Source organism: Pyxicephalus adspersus, chromosome 8 (genome assembly GCF_032062135.1).
Source record: "Pyxicephalus adspersus chromosome 8, UCB_Pads_2.0, whole genome shotgun sequence".
Lineage (NCBI taxonomy): Eukaryota > Metazoa > Chordata > Amphibia > Anura > Pyxicephalidae > Pyxicephalus > Pyxicephalus adspersus.
Window position 1 is genome coordinate 44,107,024 of NC_092865.1, and position 22,381 is coordinate 44,129,404.

General features: G+C 44.0%; 1 protein-coding gene across 1 annotated transcript in view; it reads right to left on the reverse strand.

The window, feature by feature from the left end:
• Positions 1–22,381, reverse strand: part of BSN (bassoon presynaptic cytomatrix protein) — a 56,547-nt gene that overhangs the window by 16,957 nt on the left and 17,209 nt on the right. Inside the window, exons 3-4 of the mRNA XM_072420268.1 lie at positions 21,067–22,197; positions 1,108–1,653 (exon numbers count right to left, since the gene is read on the reverse strand). Coding sequence (XP_072276369.1) covers positions 1,108–1,653; positions 21,067–22,197 — 1,677 coding nt within the window. The remainder of the gene's footprint in view (positions 1–1,107; positions 1,654–21,066; positions 22,198–22,381) is intronic.

Consider the following 22,381-nt stretch of genomic DNA (forward strand, 5'->3'; position numbering starts at 1 on the left):
TTGATTTAAGTACTGTTTGTGTGTTTCAAATCCAAATCCTGATGGAAAGAAGTGAGGGGAAGTCTTTATACAAAAAAAAAAACAAATGACAACTCCACAAAAGGATCTAGAGGTTTCCTAAAATTATTAAAAAAATGGCTGAAGATTTGCTTTAATCATTTCAAATATTCAAAAGATGTCAGAAGATTTCTGTGTCATTCACTTGCACAAAGGATGCAAATAAATCTGATTGTCTTCTAGGATTGGCCAAACTTCTGAACACATGCTGCACATAATGCATGTGAGTATAATCAGTAGTAGTACATTGGGGTGTCAGGCTGCTATATTGGGCACATAAATACTGACCCAGATTGTGATCTTATTATTGATGAATGTAATCTGGATTTTCTGAGTATTGTCATTGGGGTGGGGATTTCAAAGCTTCTGTCCATTCTGGAATGTAAATTAAACTAGGAATGGACAAAATTCTCTATTCATTCCCTTTTGGTTGTTAAATATTCCAGTGAAAGAGTTTAGTTACAGCGTGTTGATTAGTGCTTTAATATTTTGGGTACATTGGTTTCAGATAGCTCTGAAACACCCCCTCCCTCCTATGCTAGAAAACAGAAGGGGGTGTTCTGTAGTCCTGTAGTCACCATCTCTAATAACTGTTAAGCTGAAATATAATACATTATTTCTTGGGTTTAGATTTGCTTTTAAATAGAACATAAGGCACAAAAAACCTTTATGTAAAAGTATTCCTCAATAACTCAGTAATTACCACACAACAGGGGTAGTGCAATCATCACTGAGCTGCACACAGAGAGCTAATATGTGGGGAGGTCCCAACATGTCCCCTAGCTATTGACTGTCTGCAGAAAACTAGAGAGAAGCAGATCCAGGACCAGTTACCCTGCACGAGGAGAGAGGGCAGCAGGGACTGGTCTTTATTATAAGAAGCAGCACAGAGGCAAATTTTTACACTGGAAGACTGCACATATCTGAAAAATACACAACTGACAGCAAAATTCAAGACAATTCATTCAATTTCTATTATGACAATATTTGCTTGTCCTGAAATTTCAGCCTTAAGCTATGTGGTGATAGATAACTGGAATAGAATCTCACCTCTTGATCTTTGATTTTTTGAAGTTCTGACGGTGACTTCCCATTCCTGGAAATGGCTTCTTTTTTGCTGCTTACACTTTTATTTTTTGGCACCGTCTGCTTTGACACCTTTGGAGGCTCTGCAGAAGTTCTGTATTGTGAAGTATCCTCTTGGGTTTTTTTCTCTTCAGACCCATACAAGGTTTTAATTTGTTCGGAACTCTTGAGTTGGCTGGGTTGAGACGCTCGCTTCTCCTGTACTGGTTCTGGAAGATGTCCTGTAATGGGCTTCTGCTGGCTTGCTATGCCCACTTGGTGTTGTGGGGATGCAGTCGGTCCTGTTTTCTGGTGCAGAGGGGATGCGGTCTGGCTTGGTGCCGGCTGGTGTCTTGGTGAACCTGTGGATATTGCTCCTGGAGGATGCTTGGGAGATCCTGTTGGGGTAATTACTGGCTGGTGCCGTGGTGAACCTTGCTTGGATGGTGGTAAGAATGAAGGTGGACCATCTCCTAAGCTTCCCTCCAATAGCCTTTGAGTTTGGCAGTTCAGACATAACCAATCATTTTTCTGTAAATGCAAAAAAAGAGTTATGCTGACCATACACACAGCAATTTTAAAGCAATTTCAAATGTTTTTACTCAGAATTTTAGTAAAATTATTGAATTTATCAAATTGGCCTACCACCAAAATCTTCACTGAAACCATGAAGCAGTCACTGATGTTAATAACTGGCAGCCTTGATCCATTTTTGTTTTTTTCGATGAGGGTGATATGTACAATTATTTATTCCAATAAAAGTTCAATCTGTGAAGTTGGAAAGTTTGAGTTGCCCTCAAGTCACTATTGCTTGTGAAGCAGAAGATCTCATCCAGCCAACTGATCAAATCCCTGAGACCAAAAGGCCTGAGGTAGCTTGGGTGAACCAAAGAAAAGGCATCAACACCTATAGCATGAATTATGCTTGGATGTACAAGGGTATATAGTGTTTAATGTATGAGGATTACTTATAGGGTTATATGGTAATAGAACTGGATTATATAGTGATATGATGTATGTATAAGGGTTTGGTTATATGGGTGGTATAATATATTAGGGTTGGGTGTTATAATGATATACCGTAATTATAATGATATTAGTGTTCAAATATATGGTGATTTGATGTATTACAGTTTAGTTGTAAGGTAATTATGTATTAGGGTTATATGGATGGTATAATATATTAGGGTTGGGTATATGGTGCTATTATTTATTTCAGTTGGGTTATAAGGTGAGGTGATGATTCGGGATTGGATTATTTGATGATTTAATATATTAGGGTAGGGTGTTATGGTGCTATTTCAGTTGGGTTATATGGTGATATGTTTCATTAGTTGGCATATGGTGATATATTTTAATTGAACTTGATTATATGATGATATGACATATTGGGGTTGGGTTATATGGATGGTATAATATATCAGGGTTGGGTAATATGGTGATATGATGATTTGGGATTGTTTTATATCATGATATAATATGTTAGGATTGGATTATATGGTGATATGATATATTACGGTAGAGTAGTATGGTGATATCATGTATTAGTGTTCTATTGTATGGTGATATGATGTATTAGGGTTGGGTTATATGGATGTATAATACATTACGGTTGGGCATTATGGTGATATGATGTATTAGGGTTGAGTTGTATGGTGATGATGTATTAGGGTTGGATTATACGGATGGTAAAATATATATGGGTTGGGTATTATAGGGATAGGCTGTGTTAAGGTTGGATTATATGGTAATTTGATGTATTAGGGTTTGGTTACACAGTTATCCAACATCCAGAACCGCAGTCTGCTAATCCATTAAAAGAGAATAATTTTGTATCTTGTCACATTTCCTCTCTTGAACCCACATGGTGTCCTTCCAGGTATAAATATTGTCAGGTTGATTTGCCATTGTACTTGATGGTTCTGAATAATGTGTAAAATCCCAATCTGACCACACAGAAATTCCACAGATTTATGAAAAATGAATAACCATGTTGAAAACAGTGGAAAGGAAATTATTTCCTCTCTTCCTGTTGGGAATCAACAATAAACCTAATTAATCACTATGGAGGTGAAATTATTGAATTTGAGGAGGGAACGAGTGCCGCTGTCTCCACCATCACATCTGTAACTTGCAAGAAAAACTGCTGACAACAAACTGACATTTGCAGTTCCTAAAAACAGATTTTATCTGTTACTCTCTGGGAAGAAAAATATGAATGTTTTGGGGGAGAAACTCCTTTACTACAAACTTCTTTTGACTCATTTCCTTAAATTTTTCTCCATACTGATTGGCCCACAGTAAAACCAAAGGTAAATCTTAAAAACCCAAACATCCTACTGGGCTAACCGCAGACAATAAACAAGTTCTGGGTACTCCCTGTGCTGGACAATGGCAAAGGGAGGTCCTAAATCCATCCATTTCTGACTCCTCGGCTAGCATTATGGTGCTGACTGCATTTGTTGCCTGGACTAGCCTTTATGCTTCCTACAAGGGGCAATGATGGGCAATTGTGTGTAGATATTAGGATGAGGCTTTTTCTGCTGTAATTCTGACTTTTATCATTCCCAGTACTCAGAATTGTGTAATAGAAAACCAAAACAATCCACCCACATGTGTTGCATATGTGGGGTATGTTAGGTATATGTTTAGTGTACATTGCATCCTGTAAATAAATCTCTAGTGTATGTTGCTTCCCATATATACAGTATCCAGTATACATCACATCCCATATATGTGTGTAATACACCCCTAGTGAAGGCTGCATCCCTTATAAGACTTGTGCACTTTTTATTCCATGTATGGCTTTTGTATATTTTATACTGCATATGGTTTGTGTACAATTCATACCTTAAATGGTAACTATTTTTATTTCCAAATATGACTGTTATATGATACATCCAATACTGTATATGGCTCATGGCATGTGACTCATTCTGTATATAACATAGTGTACAATCTTTAACTTTTATACAGTGCAGATAAAAAGTGTACACACTCCTTTAAAAAATGTCTGGTTTTTATGTAAAAAAAATAAGACAATAAATCATTTCAAATATTTTCCCACATTTATTGTGACCTATAATCTGTACAATTCAATTGCAAAACAAATCTGTTATTGGGAAAAATATACAAAATGTACAAAAGGCATGTGTGTACACCCCTAAAATAATACTCGATTTTCAGCACAGAAAGTCTCTGCCGCACACCCTGACCTGTGTACCATACAAAAAAATCACAGTGAAGGTCCTAACGCTGGCAGTATAGGGACACTTTTATACCGGATCATGTCCCAAAGCCAAGAACCTCTAGATTGTATGTATGGGACACCAGGTCCTACCAGATGGTGCCTCTAGCAATCACCTGTATGCAAATGTTTTAAAGGAAACACACAATGAGAAGGATAAAAATAATGTTTTATACTTCTGTGAATATGTGGAAATAGTAAATGTATTGGTTTATGGGAAAATGTTAGAGAGAATACAAGTCCAGAGGGTAGGATAATCTTTGGAGAAGGGGTTCTCCCTTCAGGTGAATGATAATTGAGCTAGCATATAATGATGTTTTAGGGGACATCAGGGATCATAAAAAAACAAACAGGTTTCTGACCAACTTAACTGGATGGGAAATCAGCTGAAATGATACCAAGCATCTTGCCCCACTTCAATGTTAACTGTTCCAGTGGTATATTTCCAAAGCACATCAGTAACCCTCCCCATAAGCTTCCTTCTAAGCGCACTGCCATGGACACAGGGACCCTTGGTTAAATCTGCTTGAAGGCACTGATATATCTTGGTCCTCCTACACTACACAACCCGGAGTCCTGAACTCAATGAGAAATATTTCATCTAATACCATAGCTTGGGAAATATTTCAAATGTTGACAAAGACATCTTTTCCACAGGAAATGCTCATGAATAAAGGGACCCCATTTATGCTCAGTGTTATGACGGATGTGTGTAAATTGTTCTGCCATCTACAGATGGGTCACTTAACTGAATCTTAGCTGAATGCTAAAAAAAAAGCAATGAAAAATTGTAGAAACGTTTGGGAAAGTAAACCTTGGGTACATCAGCCAAGGAAAGGAAACCCCTAATAACTCTACTATATAAATTTTCTAAAACCCTTGATTTCTGGCAAATTCATATTTCAGCACGGAACTTTACCTTGCTGACAGTCCCCTAACTGACCAGACCTAAGGAAAGAAGCAGGCTGTGGTGGATTGGAATCTTTATGGTGCAGCAAAGCCCTGGAAAGTGCATTGGAATGCTGAACCCCTTTCCCAAGTCTCTTCTTTGGGATCTTGAGGTTCTGTTTCAACTTTTAGGTGAAGACAGAGGGAAAGGGAGTTGGGGGAATGCACAGCCCCCCAGGGATAGGTACTGGAGGGTTGGCACATACCTCCTGGTTTGGGTTATGGCCATTTTAGGGACCCTGGGATTGTACACCTCTCCTACTCATGGATTGTATGTCCCCCTTTTCCTGGGATTGTACATCCCTTTACCTTGGGATTGTTTATCCCCTTACCCTGGGAATGTATATCCCCCTTACCCTGGGATTTTACACCCCTTACCCTGGGATTTTACACCCCTCACCCTGAAATTTTTAATTCCCCTTACCCTAGGATTGTATATCATCCCTTACCCTAGGATTGTAAATCATCCTTACCCTGGGTTTGTATATCCCCCCTACCTTGAGAATTTAAACCCCCTCCCCCTGGGACTGTTTAACCCCCTTACCCTAGGATTGTATATCATCCCTTATACTGGGATTGTAATTTGCCCTTACCCTGGGTTTGTATATCCCCCCCACCATGAGAATTTAACTCCCCTCCCCCTGGGATTGTATATACCCCTTACCCTGGGATTGTATACCTTCCTTACCCTGGGATTGTATACCCCCTTACCCTGGGGTTGTATACCCCCTTACCCTAAGATTGTATATCATACCTTACCCTGGGATTGTAAATCACCCTCTACCCTGGGTTTGTATATCCCCCCTACCCTGAGAATTTAAACCTCCTTCCCCTGGGATTGTATACCCCCCTTAACCTGGGGCTGTATACCCCTTACCCTAGGATTGTATACCTCACTACCCTGGGATTATATATATCTCCCTTACCCTGGTATTGTATATCCCCCTTACCCTGGGATTGTATACCCCTTTACCCTGGGATTGGATGCCCCCTTACCCTAGGATTGCACACCCCTGGATCACAAGAGACTGTTACTTGATGTTTTGCTGTGTCAAGCTAATGTTAAGCTTGAAATGTGATGAGCTGGGTGGCTGCTCTCTTGTTCCTATCAATCTTTTTCTGTTATGCTGTAAGAAGCTGATTGAACAATCTGTATGGACTGGGTGTGGGGTGCTCCCTACACCCGGAATTTTCCCCATATACAGGCGGGTTATATTGTATATTCTGCAGGTTTATGTTGCATACTTTGCCTTTGTTTCTCTATAAATGACTTCAGTTCCTGTCGGAGTGGCTTGTATCTCTCTGTCCAGCGTTCCTCATCTATTATATCAAATCAAAGGAAGCGCTAACCCACTTTTTCCCGACATTCACACAGCTGACTCCCTTCATGAAGAAGATTGACATGGATGCCTCAATCACATCTTCAGATAACCTACACAGCGCCTGTTACCATCACCCCATCACTGCAGCGGAATGTCCATTTCACTGGGACAACCTTCTCCAAGGGCAAACCTGATTCCCAGGCTCATTTTTCATGCCGTATAGCCAAGCTGGCGGAGCTAAAACTACAAAATTACAGATAGTAGAATAAAACTGATGTACTAAAGGAATACAGACTGTTCACTCAGCAGAGGGAATGATCGCCTTGACAGGGATTTCTCACTTAGGTACTATACAGCAATGGAAAATGTTATTAATTTTAATTTTCTTGTATGTTATTTCCTGCAAGGTTCCTTTTCACTGTATTCACCAAGCTGAGTGAAATTCCATTCTAGAGTGATAATTCACCTTGCTAAGTGAACACCAAAATTCTTTTTATTAAATAAGAAACAATACCAAGGCTTCGGTCACAGGGTTACAGTAATTAGATCCAACCTATATCTGTATGGATCCATCTTATATCTGTATGGGTCAGTCTTATATCAGTATGGGTCTCTTTTTTATGTGTATGGGTTGGTCTTATATCTATCTGGTTCTCTCATTACTGTCTGGGTTGGTCTCATATCTGTATGGGTCGGTCTTAAGTTCTGTATGGGTTACTCTTATATCTGTATGGCTTGGTCTTATATCCATATGGGTCTGTCTTATATCTGTAGGGGTCTCTCTTTTATGTGTATGGGTTGGTCTTATATCTGTCTGGGTCGGTCTCATATCTGTATTGGTCTCTCTTATATCTGTATGGGTCTCTCTTTTGTCTGTATAGGTCAGTTTTATATCTGTAAGGGTCTCTCCTTAATCTGTCTGGGTCGGTCCTATATCTGTATGAGTCAGTATTATATCTCTCTGGGTCTCTCTTTTATCTGTATGGGTTGGTATTATATCTGTATGGATCTCTCTTATATCTGTATGGGTCGGTCTTATATCTGTATGGGTCGGCCTTTTATCTGTATAGGTCGGTCCTATATCTGTATAGGTCTGTCTTATATCTGTATGGGTTGGTCTTATATCTACAAACATTCAGATTGGTAAATTGTATGAAAGTACAACATTTTTAGAGATATTGGGGCCCCTGTTCAGGTGCTGCACCGGGCCCCAGAGGTTTCTCATTGGCCCCCCGTACACCGCAGTTTATTGGATTAGGTGGATGAGAATATAATTTGCAGTTAGAAGAACATGATGTTCCCAGGCTGTGTATGGCATACTGGCTGTTCCTGCAATGAAAGGGTTATATTGTCAGATCTGCGGGGGAGCCTGGTATTTGTTATCTGTGTGTCAGTTCTGCCCACTCACCACCTTGAGTGTTCCAAGATAAAGACAGAAATATTTCACTTTCATCTCTATGAGGAGAGGGGGTCCTGCTGAATCCAGAACTGCACAGCCCAAAACTGCCCCAGAGAGTCATATGACTTGGAGAGGAACCAGCAGGCTGATGGGGAAGATCCCCAATACATACAGATATGATATGATATGAGTGCCCCATTATTACCCCACACAGGGTTGCTGATATGGAACTTTTCCATTACTTTCATCATTTTCAGATTCAGAAAATAAAAGTCACTGAAAAACTGCACAAATTGGAGGCAACAAATCAGCCCAATCCAGGACAACAATCCCCATTCAGCTGATCTCAGACATATTGCGCGGCTTATTTCATATAGATACCCTCATAAAACATGTTTATGTCCAACCTGCCCCCAACACTATGATGACCCTGCCCCCAGATCTAGGAAAAGCCCCTCACAAACCCAGAATGAATGTGCTGCACAAATAGTCTGCAACACATTTTACATTGGAGATGAATAAATCAGACCAAATCAGTACAAAGTGCTAAAGAAGGGAGAGGAAGGGAGGGGGTATGAAGCATGACCCTCATAGCCCCTTATCCTTATTACATGTAATGATTGGGGCCGTCATACCTCTTGATCCCTATTCCTGTTCCTATTGGATATAATGATCAGGACCCTCATACCCCCTGATCCCTAATAGGTGTAATGATCAGGACCCTCATACCTCCTGATCCCTATTCAATTTAATGTTCGAGACCCTCATACCCCCTGTACCACATTAGCTATAATGATTAGGACCCTCATACCCCCTGTCCCCTATTAGATGTAATGATCAGGACCATCATACCACCTGATCCCTATTAGATTTAATGATCAGGACCATCATACCTGCTGTACCCTATTTAGATGTAATATTCAGGTCCCTCATACCCCCTGATCCCTATTAGATGTAATGATTGGGGGCCTCACACCCCCTGTTCGTATTAGATATAATGATCAGGACCCTCATACCCCGATCCCTAATAGGTGTAATGATCAGGACCCTCATACCTTCTGATCCCTATTAGATTTAATGATTGAGACCCTCATACCCCCTGTACCCCATTGGCTATAATGATCAGGACCCTCATACCCCCTGTCCCCTATTAGATGTAATGATCAGGATCATCATACCACCTGATCCCTATTAGATTTAATGATCAGGACCATCAGACATGCTGTACCCTATTTAGATGTAATATTCAGGTCCCTCATACCCCCTGATCCCTATTAGATGTAATATTTAGGACCCTGGTACCTCTGTCCCCTATTAGATGTAATTATCAGGACCCTCATACCCTCTGATCCCTATCAGATCTGTATCGGCTACAGTTCTGTATCTGTATGATATAGATTCTTGCAGGGTCAGATTTGGGAAAACATCTCAGGAAAGGTCCAGATTCAGCTCTTTTGGTGTTGGCTATGCGGAGTGTTTGATGTTCTTTCATCTCCTCTGCAGTTTCTCATCACAGAGCTCAGCAGACAAAGAATGAAAGCTAAGCGCCTCCAGCTGAGTTCAACGTTCAGCAGAATTGTGTGATGTCTGTGCAATCCCATCCCAGAGATGGACAGAGCATCAATAAAATACCGAGCACACAGATCCAATCACTCAACATTTAAAGGGTTACTCCAACCTGAAGAAAAATTCTGCAAAAAGGTCACCTGCTGGCTTCTTCTATCTCCTGGCACACCCTGTTGGTGAGATCTTAAAGCTATTACCTATAAATATATTACAGGCCACAGAGATGGTGGGAACCCCTCACCTGTCTAGTCTTTCTGTGGCAGAAAATTCTCTGCCCAGGTGGTTGGTGGTTGTGGCATTTGCTGGTGAGTTTGGGAAAATTTAGAGGCTGGGTGGATAGATTATGAGAACTTCCTGTTTTCTTGTGGGTCAGGCTAAGCCCTAATAAATAGAATGATAGTTACCTGCCCAGGACCTAACGGAAGGGTGGCCAGGTAACCCTTTGAGGGTCAAACATGATCAACTGACGGCTTACATTGACCCCATGGCTAAAAATACCTTGGCAGTGACTGCAGGGGGCATCGGGTCCCTTTCATGGCAGCTGCTTGGGAAGAGAACGGTAGGGGCACCGCCCATCCAGCCACCAGAACATATTACTCAAAAGATTCCGTAAGGGCACCCCCCAATATACACACTGATGAGGGTTCTCCCCTTATATACAGACTGATAGGGGTGCTCCCCCCATATACACACTGATGAGAGTGTTCCCCCCCTATAAACAATGATGAGGGTGCTTCCCCTTTATACACAATGATGAGGGTGCACCCCCATATACACACTGATGAGGGCGCTCCCCCTATGCACACACTGATAAGGGTGCTCCCCCATATACACACTGATAAGGGTGCTCCCCCTTTATACACTGATTAGGGTTCTGCCCCCATATACACACTGATGAGGGTGTTCCCTTCCTATATACACTGATGAGGGTGCTCCCCGTAAATATACACTGATGAGGGTGCTTCCCCTATATACACACTAATGAGGGTGCTCCCCCAATGTAGACACTGATGAGGGTGCTCCCCCATATACACAATGATGAGGGTGCTCCCCCAATATACACACTAATGAGGGTGCTCCCCCATATACACAATGATGAGGGTGCTACCCCCATATACACACTGATGAAGGCACTCCCCCTAAATATACACTGATAAGGGTGCTTCCCCTATATACACACAAATGAGGGTGCTCACCCTATGTACACATTGATGAGGGTGTTCCTCCTATATACACACTGATGAGAGAGCTCCCCCATATACACAATGATGAGGGTGCTCCCTCCATATACACACTGATGAGGACGTCCCCCTAAATACACACTGATGATGGTGCTCCCCCAATATACACACTGATGAGAGTGTTCCCCCCACATATACACATGGGGTATATTGAGCAGGAAGCATTGCCCTGGGGAGTACAATGACCTATGCTGGCTGTAATAGGCAGAAAGCAATGCCCTGGGGGGTACAATGACCTATGCTGGGGTATAATGAGCAGGAAGCAAGGCCCTGGGGGTACCTATACTGAGGTATGAGGTGTTCTGGGTAATGCTGACACACAATCAGATTGTATCTCCTGTGGGTCTGGCCGGGATAATAATTCGGTCATATCGCTGGGATTGACAACCATCTGTGGAATTCATGAGGCGTTTCCATCACGGCTGATGCAGATTGGATGGGTGCAGGTGACAAGGTGGGGATTGTACCAGGGTATATTGAATATCTTCCCACATATTACGCTGGAGACAATGTGCACACGTATGTCGGTATCAGCAATGTGGCTGATTTACTCGCCAGCTGGCAATCTGGTATTATCTGTGAAACATTCACCATCAGAGCAATATTTCCCCCGCTGCCGAGTGTTGCCGGACGCTGATGAGAGATGGAGTGGATTTTGTGTCATTTCTCTGTTTTGTGGTCCCTCTGATCTCCACAGATAAAAGAGGCTGCAGCGCCAACAGAGACCGAGGCCACGTCTGCCCACTCACCTTCATCAGGAACACGTGGAGCTGCAAAAGCCGAATCCAGCAAAGAAAACTAATGAGACGCCGAAGGGACAAAATCTGGGTCACCATCTACATATCACATCCATATAAAAAGGCAGCAGTGGGCACACCGGGCACAAATCCTGGCTGGGTACACGTGAGCCTCCCATTATATACAATCACACACATGTGCTATATATAGCAATCTATGGGGGGGGGATTGGAAAGAGAGATTCAGGATTTATATAATGCAGAGAACTCCAGGAGGGTAACACCACCAATTCTGACATGGAAATAGATGTTGTGCAGTGCAGGAACAAATTTCTCCCCTGTGGCAGTCATGGTTGCCACCTAAGAAGGAATTTCCCTTTAGTGTTAAAGGCAATGATGGCTTACAGGAAGTGAACAAAATACATTGCTTGTAGCAGGATCAACAGATATTTTTTGTATGTTCAGACCTTGACCTCACTAATGGGTGCGAATCACCACCATCAGTACCTAACCTCACCAATAGGGGGGCAAAGCCCCATCAGTGCCTGACCTCACCAATGGGGCAAATCCCCACCATCAGTACCTGACCTCACCAATGGGGGTAAATCCCCACCATGAGTACCTGATCTCACCAATGGGGTTAAATCCCCACCATCAGTACCCAACCTCATCAATGGGGGCAAATCCCCACCATTAGTACCTGACCCTACAAATGGGGACAAATCCCCACCATCAGTACCCAACCTCACCAATAGGGGCAAATCTCCACCATCAGTACCTGACCTCACAAATAGGTGCAAATCCCCACAGACACAAACCAAAATCTTTGACATGCCTCCCCAAAAGAGTGGAGGATGTTGTGGGGGGCATGATTGGGGCAGGGGCTCCATATTATTTGCCATGTGGCAGCTTTATATTCTCTAAAAAGATCCTGTCCCCAGGGTTAGACAGACAGAACTCCAAGGTTTGTGGGAATTTCTTCTGATTATCCTACTAGCTGCTGTATGCTCTGCCCTGCCCCCGCCGAGTGCTGATAATTCCACCACTGTTCTGGGGGCGATTACAGCACATTTTTTGCCCCCCACGAGCAGACTGCGTTCTGTCACATCCTTCATCATTTCTCTTCTTTTTTCTTCTTTTATTATCCACATTTTTTTAGCTGAACCAATACCAGAGAAATACCAGGGGGACACTGCCCGCAGTCTGCTAATCAATAACCAATTACTGTAACAGATACAGCCAGCCTGGCACAGCTCAGCTTCCTGCGGGGTACAATAACCGAACAGAGAGGGGTAATGCAAATTCTGCACAGCATAGTTCACGGATGGCACAAAACAGGTTCTATACATTGCAGGGCACTACAGAGACTATACCCATTCTATGGCACTACAGGGGGTATACCCATTCTATGGCACTACACAGGGTACAATATACCCTCTATGGCACTATACAGGGTACAATATACCCATTCTTTGGCACTGCAGGCACTCTATATTCATCCTTTATTATGCCCGGAGCAGTCTTTTTTCCCGCTGTGTATATCCTGGTTAGCGCGGAGCCCCAGATTCCTCTCCTCTTCCCGTGAGTTTAGCCCCTTCTGAAGGCATCTGGGTAAAGTTCTGCTCATTTCTCCAAATCCCAGGACAGAATTCTCTACATTTTATTCGTCGTCACATTTGGAGTTTTCTGCCTGATAATTATGGGGTAATGAGGCTCAGTTAGGCGATAGAGCGTCCTGGGGGCGAGGTGACGCTGCTCATGGTCGATACTCTGCATTATATAACTTCTATTTATTCACAGATTGTCATTGGAAGGAGGAACCAGAAGAGCTCTGGATCTACAGAACCACAAAAGCTGTATGCAGGGTCACTGGAGGAGACACGGAGTGCAACCCAAAGGTCTCCCCTGCACCCTGAAATCCTTAGATAATAAAAATGGCAATCTATTTGATTCACATAGGAACAATGAGGAGCAAAAAGGGCCCCCCCCCCCCCAAACTTCTCACAACCTCTACAAGAGCCTCTGCAGCCATTCTACATCTCCAGCACTGGACCTGACAGAACCTCCAGCCTGAATCACAGAGAATCGCTGCAATGTGTGCTGTGATCGGTGCAAGGACAGATGGACAGATCAATACAGATCAATAGATAGAGTGACAGAATGATACATTGACTGTGCTTAGCATAGACAATCCTCTATTATTGCTGGCAGAGGGGCCATCATGGATAAATGGTCTGCAGATCTAAGCCTGCATTGGATTACACCCAGGGTGGGTCTGTGCCATCTAGTCACATCCAGGTGGGGGGGCTCTCTTTGATTTGGGGGGTGTTTGCTGTGATCTGTGATAGATAATCGGATCATAGGCTGCTCTCCTCCGGATAATCTCATCTGATCTATCGCTCTCACTCTTCTTTGTCGTCTTCTTGGAAGGGTTTCACACACGTGGTGAGTGACAGAATGCCAGTAACCGGAACACGTGTGACATGTGCACTCAGAGGATTAGCACCACCTCTGTATCACGTGGCCACCAAGGAGAGAAACATTTTGTGCACAAACCATAGAAGAGAAACATCACAGGATGATGGGAATGTATGGGAAGCTGACAGTGTGAGGTCATGTGATCTCTCACAGCAAATAAAGGGGAAACTTCCAGTGTGAAAAAGTCATGTGATCACTCACCCCAAATAAAGGGAAAGCATCCAGTGTGATGAGATCATGTGATCAATCAGAGCGAATAAAGGGGAAGCTAACAGTGTGATGAGGCCATGTGATCAATCAGAGCGAATAAAGAGGAAGCTGACAATGTGACGAGGTCATGTGATCACTGCTGACTCCCTGCCTTCAGAACATCTCGATTTACTGTCCTAGAGCAAATCTGCTGATCAGCAAATTCAGAAAGCTAAGTTTTAATCCTTGAACCTAACCTACCTATTGGTCATTGACTGAAGTTTTTCAGCCAGAGGATCTACATGACAGCCAGAAATCTAAGAAAGCATTTTCATAGTTACATAGTTAGAAAAGGGAAATAAACATCCCAGATAAATCCCCATAGACGTAGTTGATCCAGAGGAAGACAAATAAACTCTTATAAGGCCTAGATGCAATTTACTTCAATAGGGGTGTCAGATCCTCTGGATCTCTATCGTCATGTCCCCCAGTTCAGTTTGTGGATCCCCTGGATTAGAGTGTCAGATCCTCTGCTTCTTCTTGGATCATCCAGCCTTTGCCTTGTGTTGTCATGTCTTTTTTTTTCTCTGTAAGATTGTATGGTTCTGGTTGTCAGATGCTCAAGTGCAATGTGACAGATCCCTCTGGTCGTTGCTTCCTCCATATCAGGTTGTCAGATTTTATATTTCAAGTTATCGGATCCTTTGTTTTTGGTTATCCATTTCTCTGGTTCTGATTGTTGGATCTTTTTGTTCATGTTATCAAATCCTTTAGGATGATCTGGTTCTGATACTTGGTTCTGGTTGTTATATCCTCTGGTTCCAGTAGTTGGATTCTTCTGTTTTGGTTGTCTGATACTCTGGTTCTGGGATCCATAGAGACTATGTTGTTGGATGCCACGGTTCTGGGATCCCTAGGGATTTTGTTGTTCGATTCTCTGGTTTTGGGATCCCTAGGGATTATGTTGTTCGATGCTCTGGTTCTGGGATCCCAAGGATCATGTTGTCAGATGCTCTGGTTCTGGGATCCCTAGATTAATGTTGTCAGATGCTCTGGTTCTGGGATCCCGATTTTGTTGTTCGATACTCCGGTTTTGGCATACCTAGGGATCAAGTTGTTAGATGTTCTGGTTCTGGGATCCCTAGGGATCATGTTGTGCGATACTCTGGTTTTGGGATACCTAGGGATCATGTAGTCAGATGCTCTGGTTCTGGGATGCCCAGGATCATGTTGTCAGATGCTCTGGTTCTGGGATCCCTAGGGTTCATGTTGTCAGATGCTCTGGTTCTGGGATCCCTAGGGATCATGTTGTCAGATACTCTGGTTCTGGGATCCCTAGGGATCATGTTGTCAGATGCTCTGGTTCTGGGATCCCTGGGGATTATGTTGTCAGATGCTCTGGTTTTGGGATCCCTAGGGATCATGTTGTCAGATGCTCTGGTTCTGGGATCCCTCTGGTTCTGGGATCCCTGGGATCATGTTGTCAGATGCTCTGGTTCTGGGATCCCTAGGATCATGTTGTCAGATGCTCTGGTTCTGGGATCCCTAGAATAATGTTGTCAGATGCTCTGGTTCTGGGATCCCTTGGATCATGTTGTCAGATGTCCTGGAAGTTGGATTCTCTGGTTTTGGTTAATAGATGTTCAGGTCCCGGTTGCTATGTTCATCTGTCAGACGTCTATTCTGCTATGTTGGGGAATCAGCGTTTGATTTCTGGATCTTCACTCATTTAGCTCCAGCCCAGCAGGGAAGATTCCCAGGCAGCAAATTACCATCAGTGTTAAAACATTAAGCAGTGGCTGCATTAAGCAATCAGAGCAGCACGCGGAGATCTCTCACCGTGATGGAAATTCTGAAATAAAAACAAGGGGAGGAGCTCCAGGCCAAGTCATCGATCTGGGCTGTGAAAGAGAGATTTGTGTTATTTAGCCCAGAGAATCACTGGAGCTCCCCCTTAGTTATTATGATGGAGGATGGATGAGTTATGGGTGGAGCACAGCACGGCCTGTTATGCGCAGGAAATTCTGCACCCCACCAATGCACAGATCCATCACCCAGAAACATCAAATTCCTCTCCATTTTCTAATGTCTCTGCCTTTCATTACTGCATATTTATGTGGCACCAACATATCTGTTCTGTATCAGCCTCCAAGACAGAACTTCAAGCAGCTTTAAGATCCCCACTCCAAGGAATGATGCAGCTCAGTGCAAATTACTGACTACAGGGACCTAAACTGGAACTGCCGGCAGTGATCTTCTGCCACATCACAGGGGCCACTGTGATCCTGTGATGACAGCTAGCAATGATGTAACTTCTATGCATTGTCCCCGAGTCTTTTCTTAGCACTGCTGAGAAGCCAGGCATGGGAAAGGAGGGGACATGGGGTCCTAGAAATGTGTGTGTGTGTGAGCGGGGGGGGGGGTGCAGGTCAGGGGGACATGGGGTCCTAGAAATAAAGGGAGTGCAGCCCAGGGCTCTGATGTGTAATAGAGGGACATGGGGTCCTAGAAATGGGGGAGGGGGCAGGTCAGGGCTATGATGTTTAATGGGGGTACATGGGGTCCTAGAAATGGGGGGGCAGATAAGAGCTATGATGTGTAATGGGGGGATATGGGGTCCCAGAAAAAAATAGTAATAATAATATATGAACAAGAGCTTTGTGTGGGGTTCCCCCTCAGGTTCCAGTCGACCATATTGTTTTGGAGGAAATTATAGATTACTCCCCAGTTCCATGTTACAGAGATCTTCAGAATACTAATACAGAAGAAGTGATGGGAAGCGGCAAATAATGGTGATAAGTGCAGCGTGTGATATGATTTTTTCGTCCTGTAATAGGATTACACCAACACATAATAGATCACCGGCACAATTACCCTACACAATGTGGACTCTTGTTCCCTCCACTGTTGATTCCTGGAATGGGGGGTTTCCTGCTGTCCATGGACTCAGATCTTTGTGTGCGGAACCTGGGGATTCTGATGCAGCATCGTCCGGGACCACTGCACACAGGAAAATCAGAAATCTGCACTGGTGATTGCAGGCGATGGAGGAAATTCACCAACCAATCATCGCAGCTCATTCACAATACAAAATAGTGCTTGCTGATGGAGGATATGAAGAGATGAGAAACCTAAATCTGCCCCGGGGGGGGGGGTGGAAAGATAGGCTAAGTCAGTGAAGACCTGGCAAGGAAAGTAATGGTTGTGTGGGAATTGTGCAGATATCTGATAATTACAGTAAATAATCCCAGGAACTCAGCGCCAGATTCACTTCACACTGTCAGAGAAACAAATTCATCCGCAGCACTGATTAACACAACCAACGGGGGAAAGGGAAGCTTTGCATAAATGATGACACGTTGGAGCCTTCACATAGACAGGTTCTCTTATATATCTATATATACAATCTATCTCCCACCTCTACCAATCCCATATATAGCGGATCCTATAGTATATAAGATGGAGATATTACCCTGTATGTAACAACAGCTATTACCCCTCCCATATAATACAATTAGGGTTGGCGGTGACCCCCAACATAATGATGAATAATTGAATGAACATTTATTTATTTTTCTCTCTGCAATACAGAACAAGAGGGGGGGGGGTTGTTGCTGATTCCTATTTTGAAGTAAAGCAAGTGTCAGTCCCCATGGGGGCGATGTGACCCAGAGATTGACGTTTGTGACATTTTAGACAATTACCTGATGTAAATAGCATGGAAAACCCCAACTGTCTTCATTTGCCCCCACTGAGTGGCCCCTGCTGGGTAATGAGAGGCTCCTTTTATTATCATACAGTGGCACAGCATTAACCCCTGACATGCCATGCTCATGCTGCATTCTGATCACCTCCTGCCATGTATTGTGTGTGCAGCCAGCTGTAACCCCCAGCAACAAAGCACGCTGCACTCCATAGATCATGTGATGTGTTATTACCCCCCATGTACAATGTGACATCAATATACAGGGATAAGCCATGAAAATGAGTGCAGAGCCGTCATCCTGTAATGGTGAGAAATACATCAACATTCCAACATCTAAGCAGAACGCGGCGTTTCCTAATCCCCAAATGGACGGATTCTCTGTTAATACTCTTATCGCAGAAAAGCAGCGCAGCCAGCTCTGCACCAAACAGACAACAAGACAATGGCTGCAGCATAGAAAGATTATAAAAGCGCAGCTGAATGTGATGAGGCGTGGAGTCACCCCCCCCCCCCATCAAATAAAACATGTTTGTTACATGATTGTCCCCTGCACACCCCCCTTTATTATAGGGTCCTTCTTGTACTGTATACATCCACCATTGTAAAATGTGTGTCCCCTATCCCATGTGTCCCCTATCTCATGTGCCCCCTATATCAGGTGTCCCTTGTCCCATGTGTCCCTTATACCATGTATCCCCTTACATGTGCCCCCAATTTTATGTGTCCCCTATTTCATATTTCTTACTCCACATGTTCCTCATTTCATGTATCCTCATCCCAGGTGTCAATATAGATTTTTTTTTACACTGGGTGGGAAGAAGCTGTAGGCCGGTGGCAGCCCTGGTATTGTGAGAACTTATCAGTTACCACCCACAAACAGCCGGGTGGGTACTGAAAAGTGCTGGGTGGTGTGCCCGGCTAAAAGGGTTCAGGGAGATCACTGAATGTGTCCTCATCCCATTTACCTCCTATTCAATTTATTCTCTATTTTATTTGCCCCACCACCTTTGTGTCTCCCTGCAATACAATAATGACAGATGGGTGATAAGACTACTGCCCAGAACACTCACCACTGGACCAATGAGAGGCAGAGTGGGGTCATTTCTGCAACCCCTCACTGACTATAGCCATCATTATCAGATCCAATGAACCCCCTCCATTCTCCATTGTGTCTCCTGGGTGTCTTGACCACAGCCATCATTCACAGATCCGGTAACCCCCCATTCCCCATTGTGACCCTCGGGGGTCTGACCATAGCCACCATTATCAGATCCAGTGACCCCCCACCCCACACACACACACTCTGACCACAGTCACCATTATGTGTGCTATTGTACAGTTCAGCGCCCTCAGTCACAGGACAACCCGCTGTTCTGCACAGATGCCACCCAATAATAATCACTCATCTGCAGTTTTGTGTTTTGGGTGGCTTTGTTGGGGGTTTGCTGGCATTTGGCAGAAGCTTCTACTGCAGATTCTGATTGTTGGGTCTTTTTGCTCCGGATCTGCTGATTGTTTGCGGAGGAGGAAGATGAATACAAATTTCTGCAATCACAAATTGTTTTATTCTCTCTGCTGAATGCTTTGAATTATTCTGATTTGTGAGCCATTTCCACCCCTGCAATCCAGGAAGGTGAATGAAGCTCCATCTAAGGCAGACAGCGGGATTCATCCTGCCCACCTCAGTGAATCTGGGCAGCAACAGAGATAATGACAGGAGAGTGATTATAGCACCACCACTCTATTATCAGTACAGATTCCGGGAGCTACACCCCCCCCCCCACCAAACACTGCACCCACCCTTACCAAACACTGCACTGCCCTCACCACCACCACCAAACACTGCACCCCTCCCCAACAGGGGAACCACTGTGGCACCAGGTAAGACATCCATACAAAAAGAACAGAAATAAATACTTTTCACCCTGAGGATCCAGAAGAAGGTCAATACAAGGGAAAGAAATACATCAGTATGGGGTCTGCCAGTTTATTCTCCCAGATCCTCCATAGTTTGGGCCCAGTACAAGGAGAAGCCTCCATTATTCCAAACTACTCAATAGCAGCGATATTGTGGATTATGGATGAATGTGGTTTGGCTGAACTATACAAAACTTCCTCTATTTGTTCAGAAATCCGAGGGTGGCATTTCCACATTTTATTCCTAACACAGAAAGAAAATTCTCCATCCTCCTGCTGCAATAATAACAGGGAAAGAAAGAATCACAGTAGCTGGGTGCTGCCCTTTAGGACCAGAGACTAAAACTGTCCATCATATAATAAAATGTCAGCAGATCCTTCACATGGAGGAGGTCATTGAGGATCACAAAGGATTTACCAATCACCGACCTGAACAAACACCTGGAAGTTCTGACTTTCCAAAACTTTCTTCACCCAAAGAAATGGTTCAGATCAGTGACTCAGAAAGCAAAGAAGCCAGAAGATCAGCATAGTAGCCAGGAACCACACATTTTTATCCCCCCTCATTCCCCTGATTATACCCCCTCATTATATATACCCCCCCAATTTTATTCCCCCCATTATCTATACCCCCTATTATATTTACTCCCTTATTATACACCCCCACTATATTTACCCCACCTATTATATTCCACCCCATTATTTATACCACCCTCATTATATTCCACCCATTATATATAACCCCCTCATTATATTTCCCCTATTATATATATCCCCTCATTACATTCCCCCCAATATATATACCGCCCTCAATATTTATACCCCCAATTATTTATCCCCCCTCATTATATTCCCCCATTTTATTTACCCTCCTCATTATATTCCCCCTCATTATATATACCCCCCTCATTTAACCCCCCCTAATATAGATAACCCCTCATTATATCCCCCCATTATATATAACCCCCTCATTATATTCTCTCTAATATATATACCCCCTCATTATATTCCCCCCATTATGCCCCCTCATTATATTATATATACCCCCTTCATTATATCCTCCCATTCTATTTACCCCCCTCATTATATTCCCTCCATTATAAACCCCCCGTCCCTTATTATATATACCCCCCTCAATATATATACCCCTTCATTCCCAGTTCAGTGGATGAAAGACATAAGCAGGGTCCCTACCTCGAGCAGATGGGGAGTTGGGTTGAAGCCGCACATATTGCACACTTGTTTTTCACACGATGTACAGTTGTTGTAATTGGCCGGCTCTGTGGATCCCACGTTGAGTTCTGTTTTACACAGTGGGCACATGACTTTGGGCACGTCCTTTGGCTTGGCGTGGTCACTTCTCCCAGGTTTGTGAAGTGGGGAGCTCTCGGTCCTGCTCGGTAGGGCAGAGGCTGCTCCCTGGCTTTTCGTGTCCTTGCTGGCATCACTAAACACAATTTTTGGAGCCACTTTACTGGGGGATGCCTGGCTCTGTCCAGGGGTTTCGGGGACAGAGATGAGGGTGCTTGCCTGGTTCAGGAGGGAAGCCCCAAAGCCAAACAGTTTACCAGTGAGCCCCTCCTGGTTTTGATCCTGGGGACCATGGGAGGCAGCAGATGGAGTTTTTGCTGGAGAACTTCCTGGAGTTTTTCTCTGCTCTGCCGGTGATGGATTTATCTGAGGATGTTGAGGACTCCTCGGAACATCCTGAGGGGCAGTGGGCTTTGAGTGCAGTTGGCTAATTTGTTCTCTTGATTGGGTAGGTTGAGGTTTTCCTTGCTGACTGGGCATTGCTTGACTGTGAAGGTTTTCCATTGGCTTGGCCCCCAGAGAACTCTCCGGCATGTTTCTCATCTGTGACTGGTGGGCAGCTTGGGGTTTGTGGTGCGTTGGATGCTGGATTTGAGGAACAGGACTGCTTTGAGCTTGTGGTTTTTGCTGTATTTGTGGTTGATAGGGGGACCTTTGTTGGAGGTTGCTGAGGGTGGGATCGTGGGATGGAGCAGACGGAGGTTGCTGCTGCTGGGAGTGAGGCTGTGTACGGTGCTGCGGTGGAGTCTGCGGCTGATGAAGCTTTTGGGGTTGCATATGGTGCTGCACTAGGGGCTGGGAAGGGGGTTGTGATTGAGATAGGGGTGGGGAATTGGACAACGGCAGCTGATGGAGGGACTGGGACAAGGTTGGAGGTTTCACTTGTTTAGCTGGAGACTGAGAAGGAGACAGAGGAGAATGCAGCTGCTGCTGACTCTTTGATCTTGTTGCAGTTGTCATATCCATCCCCAGGGCTCTCTGCATCTGGCAATTCAGACAAAGCCATTCTTTTACCTGTAAAGAGAACACAGAAGAGTCAGTTACCCCTCAAGTGTAAAGATTACCCCAATGTGTCCTGCCTGTCAGAGAGGATGATTGTGAGTGGAGGGCAGCAGAACCTGGAGGCCCAAATGGGTCACTCAGTGTTACAGAAGAGACTGGGGGCCTGTATGCTTCTCTTAGCTGGAAGCTCCTCCTG